The 21,365-nt window shown below is 31.4% G+C and overlaps 1 protein-coding gene across 1 annotated transcript in view; it reads right to left on the bottom strand.

Annotated features, from left to right (window-relative positions):
* Positions 1-21,365, bottom strand: part of LOC132759024 (protein eyes shut homolog) — a gene marked incomplete at its 3' end in the record, with an annotated part of 79,214 nt that overhangs the window by 9,002 nt on the left and 48,847 nt on the right. The window contains exons 22-46 of the mRNA XM_060750748.1: positions 21,143-21,183; positions 20,538-20,644; positions 20,097-20,237; positions 19,399-19,527; positions 15,855-15,910; positions 15,480-15,590; positions 14,653-14,766; positions 14,418-14,446; positions 14,130-14,224; positions 13,734-13,895; positions 8,924-8,967; positions 6,315-6,340; positions 5,250-5,368; positions 4,775-4,954; positions 4,463-4,524; positions 4,014-4,130; positions 3,699-3,736; positions 3,148-3,245; positions 2,795-2,953; positions 2,249-2,289; positions 1,407-1,432; positions 1,051-1,178; positions 761-916; positions 387-445; positions 131-259 (exon numbers count right to left, since the gene is read on the bottom strand). Coding sequence (XP_060606731.1) covers positions 131-259; positions 387-445; positions 761-916; positions 1,051-1,178; positions 1,407-1,432; positions 2,249-2,289; positions 2,795-2,953; positions 3,148-3,245; positions 3,699-3,736; positions 4,014-4,130; positions 4,463-4,524; positions 4,775-4,954; positions 5,250-5,368; positions 6,315-6,340; positions 8,924-8,967; positions 13,734-13,895; positions 14,130-14,224; positions 14,418-14,446; positions 14,653-14,766; positions 15,480-15,590; positions 15,855-15,910; positions 19,399-19,527; positions 20,097-20,237; positions 20,538-20,644; positions 21,143-21,183 — 2,367 coding nt within the window. The remainder of the gene's footprint in view (positions 1-130; positions 260-386; positions 446-760; positions 917-1,050; positions 1,179-1,406; positions 1,433-2,248; positions 2,290-2,794; positions 2,954-3,147; positions 3,246-3,698; positions 3,737-4,013; positions 4,131-4,462; positions 4,525-4,774; positions 4,955-5,249; positions 5,369-6,314; positions 6,341-8,923; positions 8,968-13,733; positions 13,896-14,129; positions 14,225-14,417; positions 14,447-14,652; positions 14,767-15,479; positions 15,591-15,854; positions 15,911-19,398; positions 19,528-20,096; positions 20,238-20,537; positions 20,645-21,142; positions 21,184-21,365) is intronic.

Here is a 21,365-nt window from a genome sequence, read left to right as displayed (position 1 = left end):
ACATGATCAACAAAAAAGCCTAATAAAAATGGTAACATTTTGTTTTATTCTAAATAGCATATAAAATTATAGAATTATTTGTTGTACAAAGTTTAAGATGTAAAACTGAATAGCAATAAATTATATTTACCATGTTCACAATTTCTGCCTGTGAATCCAGCAGATGTACAAATACACGAGTAAGTTGCTAGCACCTTCCTAAAATCTGCCATACATTTTCCGTTGTGATGACAAGTGATTCCACGACATGGTGATATCACTACAAAATAAAAGTTTTCAAACATCAATAACATCACTAAAATATTGACAGTACATATAAATGTATGTGATGATACTGATCATTATAAAACAAACATATCAAAACTTAAATAATTAAATATATTTACCTTCCTTGTTCATGTCAGTGACTACTTTAACAGTGTAACATCTACGTTCACCCTTTTTCCTGCACGTATAAAAATTATTTTTAAGTAATTGTCAAAAACACCGCTTATTGCTTACATCAGGAGCAGTAATCAAAAGCGGTACACTATCTCCTTTTTTACAGTATATAAAATGCAGGTGTTGTTTAAAATTTCTTAATCAGGAAAATTTAACGACTTCAAACAAACTAGCACGATAATTGATCGTTTATTAATATATCAGTAAATATATTTAAATTATCATCACTACCGTAACGACAGATTTATACATGGGATATATCATTTAAAAAAATATTAACGTTAACATATTTTAATGACAGAAATGAAATATTTGTTACCCTGGTAACGATACTTGTAGACAAAGTTGGTGCGGACCGTCTGCTTGTGGTGGAACATACGTAACATCTCCAGTGCACACCGTACTGTTCTCTCTCTTTACATTAAATATATGTACACCTTGGACAGGACTTGGACTCCTCTCAGTCAGAGATGGACTAAAAGATGATGAAAACACCACAATTATACAAATACATGCAATTCAATAAACTATATATTTAAATGCTGTGTTTTAGTAAGGAAAAAAGCAAACTTAATTTCCCCCTTTTTAGAATATAAACTTTAATATTACCATACTCCAGTAAATCCAGCAAACATATCTCCAGATGTAAAATGCATGTCGAAGTGACAAGCCTTTTTGATTTCACACATCACAGTAGCTTCAGTTGATAGTGTAGGGGGAAGAAAGTAGGGCTTGGTCTGCGACAAGAAAAGAAAGAGAAAACGAACAATAATGAGTTTTCTACTTTTTCAATTGGTATTTCAACATATTTTAATATTCCGTCAGAAACTTTACACAAGAAATAAACTTGAAAAAAATGACTTTTTATTAAAAGCTATGTTTGAACTAATATTTTCATCAATATTTAAATTATAATATAAAACAATGTCTCATACGCAAACAAAACAAAAAAAACTAATGTTTACCTTGTCCGTTTTGTCAACAGCTGTACCTTAAAGAGAAACCAATTCTATAATTCCAGAAAGGTAAATTAAATGTTAATTAACTTTAATTGAATTTTTCCAATAGAGAACTTTTTCGATTTTTTTACTACATGCATATTGTAAATGTTAAATATAGATTATATGGTTTTTCTTTTGATAATTGTCATCGGTTTTGGAAGTGAAAGGAATTTATCATTATTTCAAATACACCGAACTGCAAAATAAACGCAAAGGTTATGGAAAAGTACTGCTTCATTTCTGAATGTCCGCTGTAAATAGATTTAATCAAAACTATTTTTATGCACGTTATAAATATGCAACTAAAATTCATTGAAATCATCGTGCTGTGATATATGCCGAACAGCTAAAATATGGAAAAAAATAAAGTTAATGTCCTTGACTGATCGTCTTCATAGTCAGACCTGGTACCGAAGGGGAATATCTAGGCAAAATTCAAAACAAGGGAATGCACGTCAACCATCATTAAACAACGTTTAATAGTTACTGCGGGGACTTATCTAACATTGGTACAATATTCCTCAGAACAACATGGTTCCATTAAACTTAGAAACATATATGACGTACTTGTATTCATACACGTAATATTGGCAATATGTAAAAATTGAACATATGGGTAATAAGCTTTGACGAATTAAATGGCGATAATTTGTTAATATATCTTAATTGACATTAAAATATAGTAAATAATGTAGGTTATATATCAATGAAATGAAATAAAGTCGTTCTCGAATTATATGTGTTTCTCCAACCGTTATTTTGCGATTCTATGAAGGTTCAAAGATAAAACATAATCAGCTACTTACTTATCACTTCAACCTTGACACATACTTCATCTTCAGTTTTGCTAAAAGTTAAAAGAAAAACAATTATATATATGGATTGCAGCGGTTTTGACTAAAATCAAATTCATGTTCTTTTTAGTTAAAAATAAACAAAGAAGTTAAATAGTTAAGTAGAAGCTACGAATAACAAGAGATTATCGTTTTATTCAAATTCTGTTTATTATTCACAGTGCTCATACCACGATAAAATTAATACTAAAGTCGGTTCGTGTTTTATTTTTTTGCCATAACTTTGACAAAATCATTATCTTTTACACGATAAAGTATACAACCCACTCGCTCATTATATAGTGAGTAGATTTTTCATGTGAAAAGTCAGTTTTGTTTTCATAAAATGAAAACGCTTACGTGTTTGAACATTCAGAAAGAAATTTAACACGATTTCCTTTTACGGCTAAATACAGAAGAAAATGAAATTTGCATAATTTTGTAAAGGTTTTCGGCTCCACAAATATCACGAATAGCTATGTATGACGGCTGATTAACTACATGTGTGTAATTTCTAACCTGCTGAGAGTGGCCTGCAGACAGAATCTGAAATCTCCTGCCTTACTTGGAATAGACACAACCTTTCCTTGAAATACGGTAGAAGAACTTGTGAGAGGTATAAAGGAAGGTGTCATGACATTCAGCCGTGGATCATGATATCCCAGAGATACACTTGGACTGAACATGAAAACACATAAATGACATTTATACAATATCTTTACAAAAGCAATATACAAAATACAGTTGAATTCAAAATATGTTCAGTAACTATCAGTAACCATAAACACATTGTTTAGCTATGAAACATTATTCATGCAAAATATTTATAAAAAGATATCAATAAGAGATAGCGAAAACAAGGAATAACTTACGAATGTCCGTTCTTTGAAATTACTTGGAACGGTATATTACATGTCTCGTTTATTACACACTTAACCTCAGACGGCACTGTAAAATCTCCGATGAAACTCTACAAAGATTTAATGATTCTTTTGTAATAATGTAAACTGTCTCAGAATATAATTTCATCCTAGCTTAGTATGACTGATTCAATTTTGGCTCATATCGTTAGTTGATAATGAATCATTTCCACCGCCATTCGCTCTTTCCCTCTTCTCTGCCATGTGCAGAAGTTATCAGTTCCCCCGTGATTCTGAGTGAAAACTATTAGTACCAACACATAAGGTCTTTATTTATTCATTAAGAAAGAACTGATTTATTTTTCACTTTTTTGAAACGTACTGTAGCTTCATTTTTACATGCCTGTAGGTACAATGTCATTATTTTTTTTTATAAAATTTAAAAGCCATTTTTGTGTTACTGCGAAAATACCGTCAGTAATAGACTGTTAATATCAAAACAATTATTCTATACTGGATACTTAAAGAACGTGATTGAAATGTGGAAGCTATCTTTGCATTACCTGTGTCTGTGGCCCCGTCATTGGGCTATCTACTTTAGCTATAAAAGTAATAAAAAATCAAAATGAACTTTATTGGACATAAATCATATTCAATTACAATTGTAGGAAATTCTCCGTTACAAATTCAAAATTAAATTAATTTATGAGACATTGTTTCAATTTGTTTACTAATTTAGAGATTATTTTTTCTGTAACATTCATTCGGATAAAGTAATCTTTATTTGAGAAAACTCCTGAACAAATTAATGTTCGTAGCAAAAAGAGTAAAATATTATCACAGTTTAATTCGAGATAATTGGAATAAAATGAAAATACCTTTTTTGCATTCTGGCCCCGAAAATCCTTTTGAACAGAAGCAAACGGGATTGTTTATGTCATGGCCATCACAAAAGCCTCCATTTTTGCATTCGAGCGTCTGACATCCTTTCTTTACTATAAAACAGACAAATAAATGTTAAAACATTGTTTATTCATATCACTATTTTGCCAGGAGAATGTGTTTAAATTAACGTTTTTATTTAAAAATTCCTCATTCCAAAATTAAGTTAAACAAAACATGTCGCTTAAACCATGTTCAAAGTGTATAGGGAGAAAAACTGATTAAAAATAATATCTATATATTTATTTTATACATTTTAAATGAGAAATTAAACCTTTTGTTGGTACATAAAGTGTTCGTAGCCTACCATAAACTTAAAGTATGAACAGCTAGTTTTAAGTTCTTCATTATTAATAATAATAAATAAATTCAGTATAATGCCTACCAATAGTCGTTTGGTCTTTTACGTGTATGCTAAAACAACGTTTCTCACCATCGTCTGAACTTCTGAGTTGTAAATATACAAAGAAGAAATGAAACAATTTGAAGATTTCAATTTATGCGCTTGCATCGTTTAACATACTTGCCAGTTGAAAAGTAAATTAATTCCATTTTGTATTGGTATTGAAGAAGGATAAATCTGAATGTAGACAACTAAGTCATAATTACAGTATTAAAATAATTAGAGATGAATACGTTTTCTTCGATAAATTTATATTTTTATCAAAAGTATGAATACAGTTTTTTACGGAATTACCCTTTAAGGCCGACTGATAAACAGATCCTCCGAGCAGTGTTTTTGTCCGCAATATTGTTAACTATAGATACATCAACTGTACAGTTACCATTTGTAGCATCGCCACGTTTACATGTATCACACGACGAGAAGAGAAAATAATTCACAAAACCGGAAATTGGATCTACTTTAAACGTCACACTGAAAGTTTATCTTTATTGTCATTGAAACAAGTCTTATAACTTAGTTATAATGATACAACATAATATTTAACATACGATAATATATCTCATATTTAATGATCATATCAAACGTAAAACTGGATTTACTATTTCAAAAAGGTTTTGTCTCTGTTTGTATGTACTTACATCATAATGTCGCGTATTTTCAAGGAATATATCTGAGTATATAAAAAAAGGATATCTTTTTAAGAAGGTAAATTTAATCAAATCGTCAATTTATGCTCAACAACAAACACGATTATTATATCAAGTACCATTCGTTTTCATTTCCAGTGCCAGGAGTTACATGATAGAGCACATGACACGGTCCGCCCGCGACACATTCTACTTCGGCATCCGTGGGCAAACTGGGATCAACAAAATGAGGTCGATCCTAATAAAGATATAGAGGATATTTGTTTGTTTGTATGTAAGATGAAATTTTATCGAATGCGCTTTAAAATAGTATTCTCACGAGTGGCGTTGCCACAAGTGAGAATACTGTTTTTAAAGTTAACGAGAAGAAATAAAATTACATCTTACACAACAAACAAACAAATTTTCTTTTTATTTTATGCTTAAAACAAGTTTAAATGAAATTAACTTAATATTAACTTTTATATTTATTCTGTGTTCTCCACTGGTAGCCTCATTTATTCGAATTTCTCATAAAGTACAAGAAGTCTTAAGCTGACAAATTAGTCGACAATCAACGTTAAATGGCGAAGATATTATTCATTTTATTCAAATAATATAAATGATCGCTTGTTTTGATAATGAAAACAAATAATTCTATATTATTTGACGATTTGTAATTTGAATGAAGTAAGTTTTCTTCTTTTTGATTTTTATTACTTTTGAAATTTCAGTTATTTATCATTTTTGGTTTTGCTTTTTTCTAAACAGACCTGTCAATGTAACAATTGTCAACAATAATAAAATTGAGGAACCACATGGGGAAAATCTTAAAAAGAGTAGGCTCATCATTGAAAAGTGTGAAATTATGTTTTGATAATTTTCACTGTGAAACTATCAAATATTATTTTCACGGATAAATCAGTAATCCACTGAAAAGCATAAAATAAAAGTATAATCTTGAATAATAAATGTCACACATAATTTATTCCACCAACAATGTTCAGTAAGAAATATAACTGCGACAATCGATATCGTGTTTTTAAAAGCCAGACTTGAAAAACAAAAATAAGCGTAAAATACATATTCTTGGCCACAGTAACAATTGAATGTAAACTACATTTTGCAAACCATTTATATAAAAATCAATCACGTGCAGTACTTTGTCATGGTTTTCAAAATTAGTAAAAATTTTAAAGACATACCTTTGACGTGTATATAGAGATGACATCTGAAAAGAAATGTTAAAAGATTTTAATTACAAATGAACTTATTAAGCAGTTACATCTATCATTATGGTCATGTTCTAGATTCGAATTATTAAGTATGGTTGCCGGTTCCGGCCATTTCAAACCCGCGAGAGATTTTTATCGTTTTATCATAAGGAACTGAAAAATATCCGCCATATTTTTTGCAAGTATTGTAGAAATTCTACAAAATGTTGCGGGGGAATATTACAGGCCGTTATTTTTCACTCCTTACCAACGGTCTCATCAAATATCGAGACAAATGATTGCAATTTTCAGGTGCGACTATTTGCGCAGATACATTTCCCGGAACAAAAAGGGCTTAATGCTCAAACTCGACTTTTTCGAGGAAATATTAGTTTAAACATATTCATTCAATATATTTACATTATGATAAACAATATTGGCATTATACATTTTTGGGATTGGGCAGAAAGCTATTAAGCCTATGAGTGTCCTGTCCAAGTTAAAACAGTTTACACAAATACATTTCATGGGAGACATTTTGCAAAAAACATATATTTATCAAATGGTCAAAGGAAAATAAAAAAAGTAAAAGTCGGTTATAATAAGACAGACAAATTTTAGTTCAATAACTTTAACTCGTATACTTTTTGTCGTGGGGCTTGCGTCCTGTGAACGTCGCCTTTGCCTTGTTGATCTTTATTCTCAGTTTTAAATACAATTCTTTTAAAGACTTTGTTCAAAGTACCAATGACAGATATGGGTCGGTAGTTATTAACTTAAGAAGGAAAGAGAAGACACATTTGTTTCTTTACATAGGTCTGAAACTTGAGCAATCTGAAAAGAATAATTTGAAAGAAAACTTAGAGGACCTCTAAGTTCATGAAAGAGTTCATGAAGGATTTGAATGTTGTCGTCGTCAAGGCCGGCAGTTTTTTCCAAAGGAAAGAGCTTTTAATACCCCTTCCAACTCATCTTGTGTTATATCTATATCATCCAGATGGTGAGTAATTGTAGGTAAATCAGGAAGACTGGGAACTTTACTTTCGGCAATGCGTATCTGAGTGACAAAAAAAAAGTCGTTCATGAAGTTGGCCATTTCAACGTTTTCAGATATTTTAGTGTTGTTGTCAGAAGTCGGTGGGACTATTGAGGTAAAATATGATTTGATAAATGCGCTTTCCTTTTTGATCCTGTTTATCATATTTTGAGAAGAGACCACCATTTTTTAAAATTTCGATATTTTGTTTCTTTGCTACGCGAATCTTTGATATGATTTGATTTGTCAGATATCGAAACCGTGTCAAGTAATACGATGAATCGGCATGCTTTGCTTAAGGATACAGTCGTTTTCTAAAAAGAAACCTTAAGTCGTTTCTAAACCAAGCAGGCTCGTTATATCCGATCGAGACTTTTCTATAAAGGATACATTTCTTCGAGACATTGATTATGTTGCTTGTTATGTTGTTAGTGTATACGTTTATATCTTCGTTTTTAAGGGAATCCGAATAATTTACAGAGGCCAAATGTCTTTGTAAATCGTATTTATCCTTATAGAATATCCAAATATTTCGATAAAAACAAAGCCGCTTCTGTTTTTTCAGGTTAAGTGAACAGTATATTAACAGTGATACCTGATGTCCTTCTGGAGGAAATCATCGCTAACTCCGCTAGTAAGAATGAGATGTTTTTAGAAGTGATTATATGGTCAATTACTGACAAAGAAGATGCAGTGAAAGGATAGGTGAGTCAATTATCTGATGCAATGACAACTGGCAACATATATCTTTGATTTTCTTAAAAGAAGTACTATGCATTACATTTAGGTTAAAATCTCCCATAACTAAGATATTATCCTGTATAAATAGACTGATGCATAGCGTCTAAAATCAAGGCATGTCATAGGTGTTTGCTATGTTTTGGGGTCTACTGTAAACTCCGAAGAGAATATTTTTATTTGAAAAATAAATTCCGATCTAGAGGCATTTTGTTCCGTTAATTTCAAGATCTTCTCTTCTTTTAGTCTTTTGTAGTGGATGTAATTCTTAACATAAAGTATAACAAACCCGTGGTTATCGACACGATACTTTCTTTCGGGATTTGCAAATGAGTGGAGAAAGACATCTGAAGTTGAGGGCAAACATAGAGAAAATAGCAAACCAAGGTTTGTTCTTGTTGCTGGGTCATATGGGGGTTGCGTTCTTTGAACGCCGCCTTTCCTTGTTGATCTTATGTATTATATTTTGAAAAATACAGAGAATCAAAATATTGGAGTAGATGATATCAAGTTCTTGGGCAATGGCCAAAGTAAAAACTTGGGAGTTTGTATAAGTCGCGCCATATGTGTAATATTGTCTTAAAACCTCGCAGATTAAATATTTGCCCGCAACATTATATAAACTGACGCAAACAATACTCGAGGCTTCAAAATGGACGCTACCGGCCAAAAATTAAGTTATCCGTAATAATTATCAAAATATAAAAATGCACGTATTTCTGAAAAGTATACTCGTATTTCAACGTATACTATAAACGTTTTATTTTCTAAAATGTACAGATGAATCTAATTCGCTAATCATACAACTGTTTTCTAAATTACTCACCAGAAACGATATCGACCTCAGTACACAGCTCGTCTTTGTTAACTCTGTCAACATTATAAACTTCTTAGTTAAAAGCAATAGCAAGAGGGAAAATCACGCCGTTCGTAACCCGAACAAATAAGATGGAGGATGCAGCCGAAAAGTTAGTTTTTCCTTTTCTTCTGTGAAATTCGTGATGTTCTTGTTTAAAGGTACATACATGTATAATAACCTCCACAATTTTCCGGACAGAATTTTTTCCATGATATTTCGTCCCGTACTTCATTTGAAATGCACGTCACCAGAATCGAAGCGAGATAATTGATCGTGAAAACGAACGGCTTTTTCTCTAAAACTCACTGTTTCCTTCACATATAAGTGTATGAATTGAAACCACTGACTTTAAAAAGTTGTAATGTGTCGTCATCTTAGCATCCATGCCCATTCTGGCTAGAATAACCACTGTAAATGTTAATACAAGGGCATTTTGAGGAAATGATAACGTATGGCGCAAATAATATCAATGATGACGTACGGCGCATATTTCCGTTTGTCTAATCAGCTGATAATGAATTATTTGTATGTAGGAAATGACATGTATGAAAAAATGTTTGTCAGTTCAGAAATAAATAACTGAACAATGCTGCATCATCGTCCTTCTAGCTGGCATAATTTAGATATTCGTTGTCAAAATACTAACCTTTATCTACCAATCAAAACACACATGTATAGATTGAGAATATGTATGTATAGAATGGAAAGATAAGCCTACAATTTCAGGAAACATTTATGTATTGTTGTCTTCACATTAAAGTTCGCCAGTGTTGTGCGATAATTGTGGTCTTATTTCCTTATCAGAAAGAAGAAACGCATTCAGCTGAGCAAAAGTGTTTAAGAGGTACAGACGGCTTAATTTATATTCTTTTCCAAAGAAAAAGTCTAAAATAATTTCTAAAATATGATAAACAAGATCATCAAGGAAAGGCGGCGTTCAACGCCTCTAGACATTTTTGATAATAAGGAAATCTTAATATATGAACAGCGTCAAATAAACAAAACGAAAAGTGATTACTAGCTTACATCCAGTTGAGATCAGACTTTGTTTATTCAATCTAGTCCCTCATTAAAACAAAAATAAATAAACAGAGAATAAGGAATGAGTGAAGGTTCTCTATTGAAATTACTGAATGAGTTAAAAATTAAGTTCAAAAATTTAGTAAATAAGAAATTTCCTATATATTTGACGGGCGGTTAATATTGAAACGTGACGTTGTGCCACTATGACGTCAGATTTTTGCAAAACCTAGCCATACAGTTTTTTTTATTATAAATAAAATTCATAATTGGCCCCATTGCTTCGTACATACAATGAACTATAAATACACGTTGAGTTTTAAAAAAAATAATATCTAGCGTTAATAATCCATGACACGAATGAAATTTTGTACAGAATACACATTTTTGTGTACTGATTTTATAAACGAAGACAACTCTTATGAGTTATTGATGTTATGTCGTGAAATGGACTATCATAAATATTATCGTTTATGTTAACGGTTATATAACACACGAGAAGAATTTATTGTTTTCCTTCTTCCACGAGATTAAAATGCCGTTATAATTGTAATATTTCCCTCAAAACACTTGTAATACAAAGCCAATGCTTACAAAATAAAGCGTTGTCAAAACGTTTGAAAAATATAGCAGAATGAAAGTGCCAAAAAAAATAACCTTTTTATTTAATTAAATTATCAAAGAAATGGTTACAAATCCCCTTGCTTGCAACGCAACTGCAATTGTTCAGCGCGCAGGAATATATTTATTATAGATGCGTCTTGTTTTGCACGCGATGTTTGGCGCTACATTGTGACGTCACGTAAACAACTCTTTAAACGTCTGGACAACGTTAATGACTGAATTAAAGTTATTGGTGTTCGAATTTATTTTCTTAGACCATTTTCTATCATTCTAGATAGTTTTCATAACAAAACAGAAAAAGTTTTTGTATTTATAGATTTCTCGAACAAAGTGGCAAAAGAAGTCACTTAAAATAAATATGAGTTTTGACTCCGCCCACTTTCACATTTATATTTCATATTTATTTTTAAAAACTATGAAATATATTTGACTGATATAGCACATATTTCATGGGTAAAATTAAATAATAATATTTACAGCGGTTATTCTAGCCAGAATTGGCATGAATGCCTCGATGACGACATATTATAACTTTTTAAAGTCATTGGTTTCAAGATGTTATATTTTCGATCCTTGAAGATCGTTTAGCACGACATAATTGTTGTGTTTACATGTCATGTGGTATTTTTAGTTTCTTCTATTTGGCCTTTTTCAACTTGAGTGGTTCCAGTATTCCTACTTGAATACTGTCTAATCACCCTTAGGATATGTTGCCTGCTTTTTAAATTGTCTTTTGACGTCTTTTATCACACACCCGTGCCGATTTTGCGACTCCGTAAATATGGTATTGCACGGCCGTGCATATATTTTGACGTGACGTCATTAGCGTTATACAAACATAGTGTAAAGACGCGCTAAATGTTAGCGTTATACTATAGGCGCGTCAATGAAAAATGACTCTTATTTCACTTTAAACGGTCTTTACTTTGGGTATGTGATAAAAAGAATATTAAATTCGTGTAAGTTCATTGCTTAATTTATTGCACTCGTTGAATAAAATAATATTATGCTCGCCAGAGGCTCGCATAATATAATTTTATTCAACTCGTGCAATAAATTCAGTATTGAACTTACACTCATTCAATATCCTCTATATCTGTGATATGCAGGCTTCATAACCTCAGATCCCCTTTCAAAATTCCATTTTATTTAGTTCCGCCCATTGTTTTCTCATTTAGGACACACGCATATTTTACTTGGGGACCATACGCCGCTTTTCATGGAATGGTACTTACGTGTCACATTGAAGGTTCAATGATAACTGTCATATGAACACATCTGCGGACGTTTCAAAATTGTACAAGTTCGTGTTAAATGTTGAATACTGCTTAAGCCGGTGCTATGGGGCGTGGATGGTAACTTGCACTTTCCAGTATTGTCCATGAACAGGCTGAATCAAACCGAGCCTGCAACATTTTCAATTTTGCCGTGTTGGGCTTTCTTAAGGGATTCTGTTTTTCTCTATTTTTTCAGTTAATATACATAAATGTAAACGAAACAGTGAATTTTAGAGAAGAAGCCGTTCGTTACCACGACCAAAGCGTTGGAAAATTCTCTCGCTTCGAATCTGGTGACGCGCATTTCAGATAAAGTTCGGGCAAAAAATCATGAAAAAAAGCTTGTGTGACCGGAAGATTGTATAGAAGGTTATTCTATGTACTTTTACACTAGAACAGCACGAAGAAAAAAGGGAAAAACTTACTTTTCGGCTGCATCCGCCATTTGTTTGTTTCGGTAACATACGGCGTGATTCTCCCCCGTGAATATATGCAGTTTATACATTTGGAAACGTTAATGATATACATTTATATATCATTAATGGATAAATTCAATTTAATTTTTGTGTTTATCGTTTGATTGTTTATTTGCTTAGTTTATTATGACGTTATTATAATATATAAACTCAGCTGCTGTTAATCTATGTGGTATGTTTCGGTTTTCTTAAACAAGAGGCATTAATGAAGGCGATTAAAACCCCCACTTTCTAACATGATATTTAATTTGGGCCGTGTAAGTATTTTGAATGCCCACTTACAAAGTCCATTTCTTTGAGTATAGTTATCATTAAAGTTGTTTAACACCTAAAATTACCGGCTTGTCACTGATATATGGAAACAACGAGAAACAAAGGCCACATTTAGGAAGTACAAAATGTATTGATATCCTGCTTATATACATTAACTTTGCATTAGATTTTATTTTAATCGGAAAATGGTCAGAACATGTTCAAAATTAACAACCTGAAATGTGATTTTGTCTCGACCTATACTTAATGATGTTACACATGTGTATCAAATATTGTTACAATTCATTAAAAAAAGGAAAGACTTATCATATAAAAACTTTATTTTGAAGGGCCTCCACTGAGGTTTTTTGACATGACAATTCTGGAAATATTTTGATGAGATTTTTAATTTATTTGATGTAGATCTATACTAATAACTTGTGAGCAAAATTCCGTTTTTCCAAAATAATAATTATAATAGTGAAAAAAATGACCCAAAACTGTAAAGCGTTTAAACGCTTTTCACTCGAATCGGACAGAGAATATCACAACCATTAGATTTTCAATGTATGTCTTGTATGTTTCTTAGTTATATTTTATTTACATTTTTGTTATTAGTGCTCATGTTGATGTATGTGAGAAATTAAAAATTTATGATTTAAGGCTTATTAACCTCAGTGGAGTTACTTTATCTCGATTATTACATTGTGATTTTACACCTGTGAATTCATATATTATTACAATTAATTGCCTCATTTGTGTTAGAAAAATTGAAGATTAAAAGGCAATAACTATGTAAAAAGTATTCGTCTGAAACTAAATCTGAACTCGACCTGTATTTATGAGGTAACATATAGATATGATAAATTAAAAACGAAAGTAATGGAAAAATGAGTCTTTGACTCATAATGTTTGTATTTCAGCATGCATTTGATTTGTAATTATAAAGGTAGCCCCTTGTTACTTTAGACTTATACTATAGACAAGAAATTAAAATTGGAAACCATTTCCTTCAACTTAAAAAAGGCCAACCGATAAACTACAACGCGACTCTTACACGTGCCTTTCAAATCGTTATACTATTATTCAAATACACACATCATAAGCTTCAATAATCATATATCATACCCATTAATGTCCTTCGTCTGAATACACAAAACCTTCAAACCCAACTGTGTAGATTTTAATCTGATATTAGCTTGATAACTATTTTGAATTGGTAATCTATCAAGAATCTCGATTTCTTCCAACAACAGCGATGGATCAACATACCCTGCAGATACATTGGGTCTACAAAACAAGAATAAGCAAAAGAAAAATTTATAACTCTTCTAAAATATTGTAAGAAGGGACTGCATTTGACACACAGTATATTAGGCTTTGTTTGCATAGTAATTAATCGGACACTTATAACATATCATTTATGTTTTTGTTTCATACAAGTTTAATTATGGACAAAATAATCAGGAGAGTATAACATAAGTTTGGACATACTAATCTAAAATAAAACAAAAAACAACTTACGCATAGTTTGAACGTTCGCTGACAATCAAAGCAAAACTACACTTCTGGTTCAAAACACAGGAAATACGCCTTGGTCTAGCTATGTCAGTAAATGACTGCAAAAAGTAAATATGGTAAACATCAGAGTTCAAAAATCATCAGCAGTTGATAAAATATGACTACACGACTTATAAAATACATTTTCACTATAATTTACCAACATCATTAAATCAAGCATTTCTTGTTAATTATTTACTGTTAAAACACACTGAATGATAAAATTTTAAAGAAAAAAATAATATAACTTACAGAAGACACGGCTGAAACTCGTGCCGAAACTGCAATAAGATAAAATAACAAGTGTTTACCGGGAAACTTTGGCAATTAATCCATTAAACCGGAATAATATATTATCTAGAACATAGAATCATGTAATTGGTGCGTGTTTTTTATTCACGCTTTTGCTTTTGAAGTCTTAATTAAGTTATATACATAACGGTAATTTATGCTCTACGAAATTTAAAAGAGTCAGCTAAGAACGTACCTATGCTGCAGTTTGGGCCTGAGAACCCAGCCTTACATATACATGTAGCGACGCCACTATCTGTTTGACAATATGCTTCATTTTTGCAGTTATTGTCCTCCTTTTGACAGGGTCCTAATATAAACGGTTAATAGTAATTGGCAATTGAAACATGCGCTACAATAATTGATAATATTAAAGTTGCATTCCTCTAGAGGAGCCAAAATATTTTGAGAAAATAAAACATGAGAAAAATGTACTAAGATTTTAAGAAAAGTAAAAAGTAAATATATTTAAGATTCAAGTAATAATTTACATGTTTTGTGCGATTATGACTGGTTTCATGGTTTTTTATCATCATATTTTAGTGAGGGCTATTTTTGCTTATTTTGGTCACTTTTTGGTACTTCACGTGGATTGAAATTGTTGTTTGTAATGTGTTTATTATTTTCTTTGATTACTTCACAATATTTTATGTTGAATACATATCTAGAATTTTCATGAAAATTTGAGTAAATCTGGAGGACTACATGCTGACTAACTAATAGGTTATAAACAGAAGCGTCAATGCATTGTATTTAAATGTTTAATTTCGTGTGATATGTTACTTATATTGATATCGTAAGACTCCTTGAAAAGAAAAATGAAATAATCCATGAAAATGAAACTAAGATAAAAAATTCATCAAAATGAAACTGAGATAAATTTTATCACCTTTACTGTTTACTCCATGTCAACGACACAAGAATAAAGGATAAGTTAACATTTTACATGTTGTAACTTCAATAATATAGTAACAAATGCTTAATTATGCATGTGCATATCAAAAACGCAAAAGCCATACTTGCCTTGTTGGCATTTATCACCTATATACTTGTCTGGACATATACAAGTAAAATTGTCGTGACCGGCGTGTAAGCATTGTCCGTTGTTCTGGCAAGGCGAACTGAAGCACGGTTCTATTAAATGTATGCAAAATAAAAACTTATGTAAAAAATGCAACTGCATACGAATATTAATGTCCTTCATTTTAATATGCATTCCTAAATAAATTTATCTCGCTATCTGAACATAAAGACGTCAGTGACATACATCTAATATAACAATAAACGACAAATATTGACAAAATGCCTAAAGCAAATTTACTAGAATCAAAACTTTGTTGCAGCTTTTCAGTCCTATCAAAATAAAACAGATTAAAATATATGTTAGATCGGATTTACCTGTTGTATGAGCGTACACACCGATTGTGTAACACAAGTGTTGGTATATGGAAATACTGAAAAAATTATACGATATTTAGATAAAATCAAATCATGGTGTCCATTAAATCAGAAAAAAATAGTAAATTATCTGCATATGACCTATAATAATCAATTTCAAATTATATTTTCATCTGACTATGTTACTTTAAGGCATAATGGGTAACTTTAAAAAGAACTAGCGCGATACAGATCCTTTACATTTCGACATATAAATATAAAAATCTTAACATACTTAAAGCAAACAAGGGAAAAAGGATAAATATCTATTATCATATCATCCTTGTTAAGACGTTAGTCTTAAAGGAACTCCACTTAGGTTTATAAGCCTAAAAACATATAATTTTACTTTCTCACATAGATCAACTGGGGCCTTTAAAATAGAAATGTAAATAAAATATAACTTAAAATACTCAGAAATAAATTGAAAATTGTATGTTTGTGCTATTCTCAGTCCGATTTGTGTGAAAATAGTTGCAACATTATTCGAATTTGGGTCCTTTTTTAACAATTAGAAAAATTATTCTGGAAAAACGGAGGAGCTAAAGACCCTTTTTCAAGTTGTCGCCCTTGGATGACGTCATTGGGGGATACGGTGGACAATGCCGATACGATTAAGTACAGTAATAGAGGGATATTAAGATCTTTATCCTTTCTCTTGTAAGATTGGCAGATTGAAATTGCCAAAATTTTGTGTAATTGAATAAGATATTACATAAAAACGATGGTAAAATGAATAAAAATGTTAACTATAATAAGGTTAACGATTTGTTTTAATAGTAGACCATATTGCTGGGAAACTGATCATGATTACCATTTTCGTTAGATTCTTAATAATGAAAATTTTACCAGGCAGTTAAATCGTACTAACTTGCTAATACCAGAGATATAGATAATGTCTATGTCATTGCTAATATACAATACCCAAAAGATATTTTGGGTTTCAAAAATGTAAGGATTCTGTAGTTTCGTAAAACGGCCGCGAAATAATTAAATGCAAGGTACTGGTTTATTAAAAATTATTTTGATTTAAGCATTACTAAGACAAAGGAAAACAACAATATAAATCTATGTAATTTAAAAAAAAATATGTAAAGGCATAAATAGTTAAAATTCTTTTGTATGTACATGCGTGACGTTATACTGTATACTATTTGTGTCGGCATTTAAATTTATAATAGGCAATTTCAGTGTGTATGGGTGTTTATAGAATATTAAAATTTGATTTAGTTACCATAGCTTTTTTATCCAAGCATAAGAGAAAATCTAGATCTGATAAATATATTCACTTTGAAATTTCGCTGTTTCACTCCGTAGCGAGAATAAATCTCAATCTTTGTTTTTGTATTGTTTTTATTGAATTTATGTATGCATGCGTAAATTGTAACATGAAATAATCTTAATTGAACGATCAGTATTTACGCATTTAACTTTTCAATAAGCTAACAGTCTATGCGGCCTGCATAGTTTTATCCCCCATTTACGTCGGATCCGGTAAGGGAAGTTACTCTTCCCTGACTGTTATCGCTTAAATGAAAGGGTCTATAGATCTGAAATTCTGCACATAAGTTGTTGATATAGACCTAAAAATCTCAGTGGAGTCCTTTTAACCCTTTACTTCATATATACGTGTTTTGACGGCTTTTCGACCACACTTTTCGAGCCCTCAAACAGTGAAACATTACTATTTTAGACCACGAACACTGTTTTTCGTTCGGGAAAAGTTGCTTAAAAAGTGATCATATTTTTCGGCGCCGCCCCTATCAAATCAGGGGTTTGCCAGGAAGGGATGTGCCCCCTTCTGTTTGAGAGGGAGGGGGTTTGTAGGAGGCGGTAGCCCCCCTCATTGCCAAGAAAATTTTGGACTTGTGAGAGGCTAAAAGTGACCCCAGGTCGATCATAAGATAATGTGTAACCAACACTGAAAAGCCTTTGACTCTATCTCAATCCATTGAGAAGTTGCAGCACTTTGAAATCAATTTTGATGGAAAGAAATCAACACAAAATAGTGTTTTTTGGCAAATGGGAGATGTCCCCTTGTTGTCATGGTAACAGGAAATTTAAGACTGAGTATGTCGTTACAAAGGCAATGGTCAAGTCAACATTTGTGCCTGAAGCATTTTTTATAGCTTCATAGCAGTTTAAATTTGAAACAGGAGGCTTTTCAATGAAAACGGCCAATTTTCACAATATGCTCATGAGGGAAAAGGTTGAGAAAGAAACCTAGTTATTATGGAAGAACTTTAGTGTAAATAGCTGTAAACGATGGCTGTCAAATAATTCAAAGACAACGGCGTTTTAATACAAAAATTCGACCACTGTTAAAAATATTTTTACTTTACTCAAACTGAGTGTACTTTCAAAACTATTCACGATATTATTTATTTTACTTACACTGAACAAAATATAAGAGTACCTGGTAATGCAATAAGACCCACGTTCAAACGTCATAGTTTCACAGATTCAAACTTTTTTAATCTGACCTTAGGTGCAATTAGCACAAAAATCAAAAAGGAAAAAAAAAGAAAGAAACAATGAAAGCATCTGCTTGGCTGCATCAACGGTAAAGGTCAATCTTTCATGTTGCTCATATGAGCACTGTATGTAATAAAAACAGTACTATAAATGCAGTTGCATTTAAATCTGGAAACAAAGTGATCCCTCGGAAGCATTTTTACAACAAAATTACATAAGAATTGCAGACTCGGTTTGATTGAGTCTGTACATGAGGGATAATAAATGAGTGCAACATCCCTCGCGCCCCTAGCACTTGCTTGAGCGGTACTCAATTCTCAACACTTAATAGTGCTGGCATCAATGATCCCGAAGGACCAGAAAAATATAACAACGCTGAAGTGAAGTTATGATATATAACGTCAGACATACGGCACATGTCACATTAGTCAGATTCTTTCAAGTAATGGTATTCTGTTTTGAAAACATTGTGTTTGGTTTGTAAATTGACGATATTTGATGTGGATCTCATACGCACTCCTGAGGTAGGTATATTATTGGTTTAATATTTCATATGTTACCTGTTCTGTTTTTTTTCTTTATCTTGATAGAAATACACTTTTGTTACATTAATTTTAGGCTCGGGACGATTATAGATTGTGTTTTACAATGATTACCCAAGACTTAGTGGGACAAACCTTGTATTTGCTGATGTTATATTGTAAAATTTATTTTTATATTGTGATTCAATTTTTACAGAATAAAAAGAAAATTGTCAGTACAACTTCATCTTATAGAGAACAGGTTATGCGTGTGTGAAATCATTGCAAAAACCCTTTGAAATAGAAACAACTGTTTTTGTTCCGGAACATTTTATTCCGTTCGCTTAAAACATTCATTTAAATTATATAACACAGCCGTTCAATGTAATCAGTCTTTTGCATAAGAACATAAGATTATGAAGTGTTTTAATCAGTAAAATTATTTACTTGATACTTAAAGTTACCAAGTACCAAACATGTAGATAAAAAACAAACAAGAATAGCCATACCCGGACTGAAAACACAACTGTTTTTCTCCAGGACTGTTATAAACAACTATAGCTTCTGTAACACATGATTGTCCACGTGCATGTGCACTATAAACTGTCACTCCGTCAGTTGAAGATATAACATCTTCGCTACGAATAATAAACGACGTTTTAATTTTCTACTGACACAGCAGAAAATAACTTTACGTGCTGTTGATAATGTGGTTCATGTAGAACATAATATTTAACAAGGCATATCATGCACAACATAATACATTTTCTTTTTCAGAAAAGAAGTAAAAAAATAAAAAGAAATATATAAATACAGATAGTATATTAAGTATATCCTTATTTTCAATTATTTATTTAGCAATTTAAACGTACCTATCAAACTGGATTGTAAAGAACTTAAATCAGTGCAGGACAATAACTCTTTATTCTCATCCATGTATGCTTAATGACGTCATTCTTGTACAATTTAAAGATTTATTTGCTTTCTGGATGGCGTCATTACACTGCTTATTGATGGTCATAAACATGTTTAATGTGCCTATGTTTATTTATTTTATCTGAGGGAGCAAATGTAAACAATAACAGCCAGTGTTAATTGCGTTTTACAACGGTCATTTTTTTCTTTGTGTTAAGCAACAAAATCAAGAATCATGTCAGAATAGATGTTTATCTAACGTGCGGGTATTTAAGTATTTTAGCTTGATTACCAGCATGGGGAATTCGCTCTTCCTGTTAGATCTGTATCGTCAGCATCGTTATCTTTATCATCTTCATCACATTGGCTACTCGATATTGTTCCACTAACAGATCCACCAGTAGCTAATGTTGTTTTCATCTCGCAGGAAGCCCTATGAGAATATAAATTATTCAGAAGCTTTATGAATAAGGATTCTAGTTTTACTTATGTTAAGATAATTCTTTAACGTGTAATATTTTTAACATAATCCCACCATTTTATGCACACAGTACACACATTACTCTTTTTGGCAAATAATTAAGAACAAATTGATGAAGTATCAGATCTCGTTACTTTGCTTTTAATAAGAACAATAATTGTTCTCAAAGCAATGTACATTACATTCATGCTTTACTTATAATGTTTTAAAGTAATCAAAACCCTTTTAAAAGTATACAAAGATCACACATACCGTTTAGAAACGATTGTTGTGTACAACAGAACTTGACAGCTCGCCCCAACGCTACATATAATTCTACTGTGATCTTTCAAAGTTGGTGATTCGAACTTTACAGTTGCCTATAAATGGCAATTAGTACAACTATAGTGATTTGGTATTTTGTATGGAAGTCAAAATACTACTTTGTTAACATTTTGCTACTTTTTAAGTCAAATATTTATGTCATATTTATGTCATATTTTTCTTTTCGAAAATATATTTAATTTTCTTTTCGTTTCTCTGACATCATGCGCCTTTAATCATTTTTGTCAAAAAATATTTTCTTAATACAATCATATAAAAACTGATAATTGAACAATTATCTTACCATTAATTATTTTTGAAATGTCAAGAACAAAAGGTTTCACTAATTCATCTAATAAGTCAATGGTACAGGGATTGCTTTAACCTTTGGCTTGAGGCATTAATATTTTTTTCAATTAAACACAGTCGAAAAAGCAAAATGTACGTTTAATTGTCATGATTGCTGTTTCATAATCTTTCCGTAAACCATATGTATATTTACATTCTGCAAAAAGCGACATGGTTAATTTAAAGCTTCAGCAGTGTGAACTTACATTCTTCTCGCTATACGCTCGAGTAGAAGTATCTGTTTCAGCTAAATGAGATAAATATAAAACATGATATCAATGAAAATATTTCGGTACAATATATGTAGTACAAAAATCAAACGTTTAGCATTTCATGTCTTTTTATTTATATTTTTAAAGGGTAAATTAAAAAAAAACAACAACACATTAAACAGAACCCCAAAAGAACGTTCATACAGCGAAATTAAGA

The sequence above is a fragment of the Ruditapes philippinarum genome, unplaced genomic scaffold, assembly GCF_026571515.1.
Source record: "Ruditapes philippinarum isolate M1 unplaced genomic scaffold, ASM2657151v2 ctg2425_1_1_1_1, whole genome shotgun sequence".
Taxonomy (NCBI): Eukaryota; Metazoa; Mollusca; class Bivalvia; order Venerida; family Veneridae; genus Ruditapes; species Ruditapes philippinarum.
This window is presented reverse-complemented; position numbering and strand designations above follow the sequence as displayed.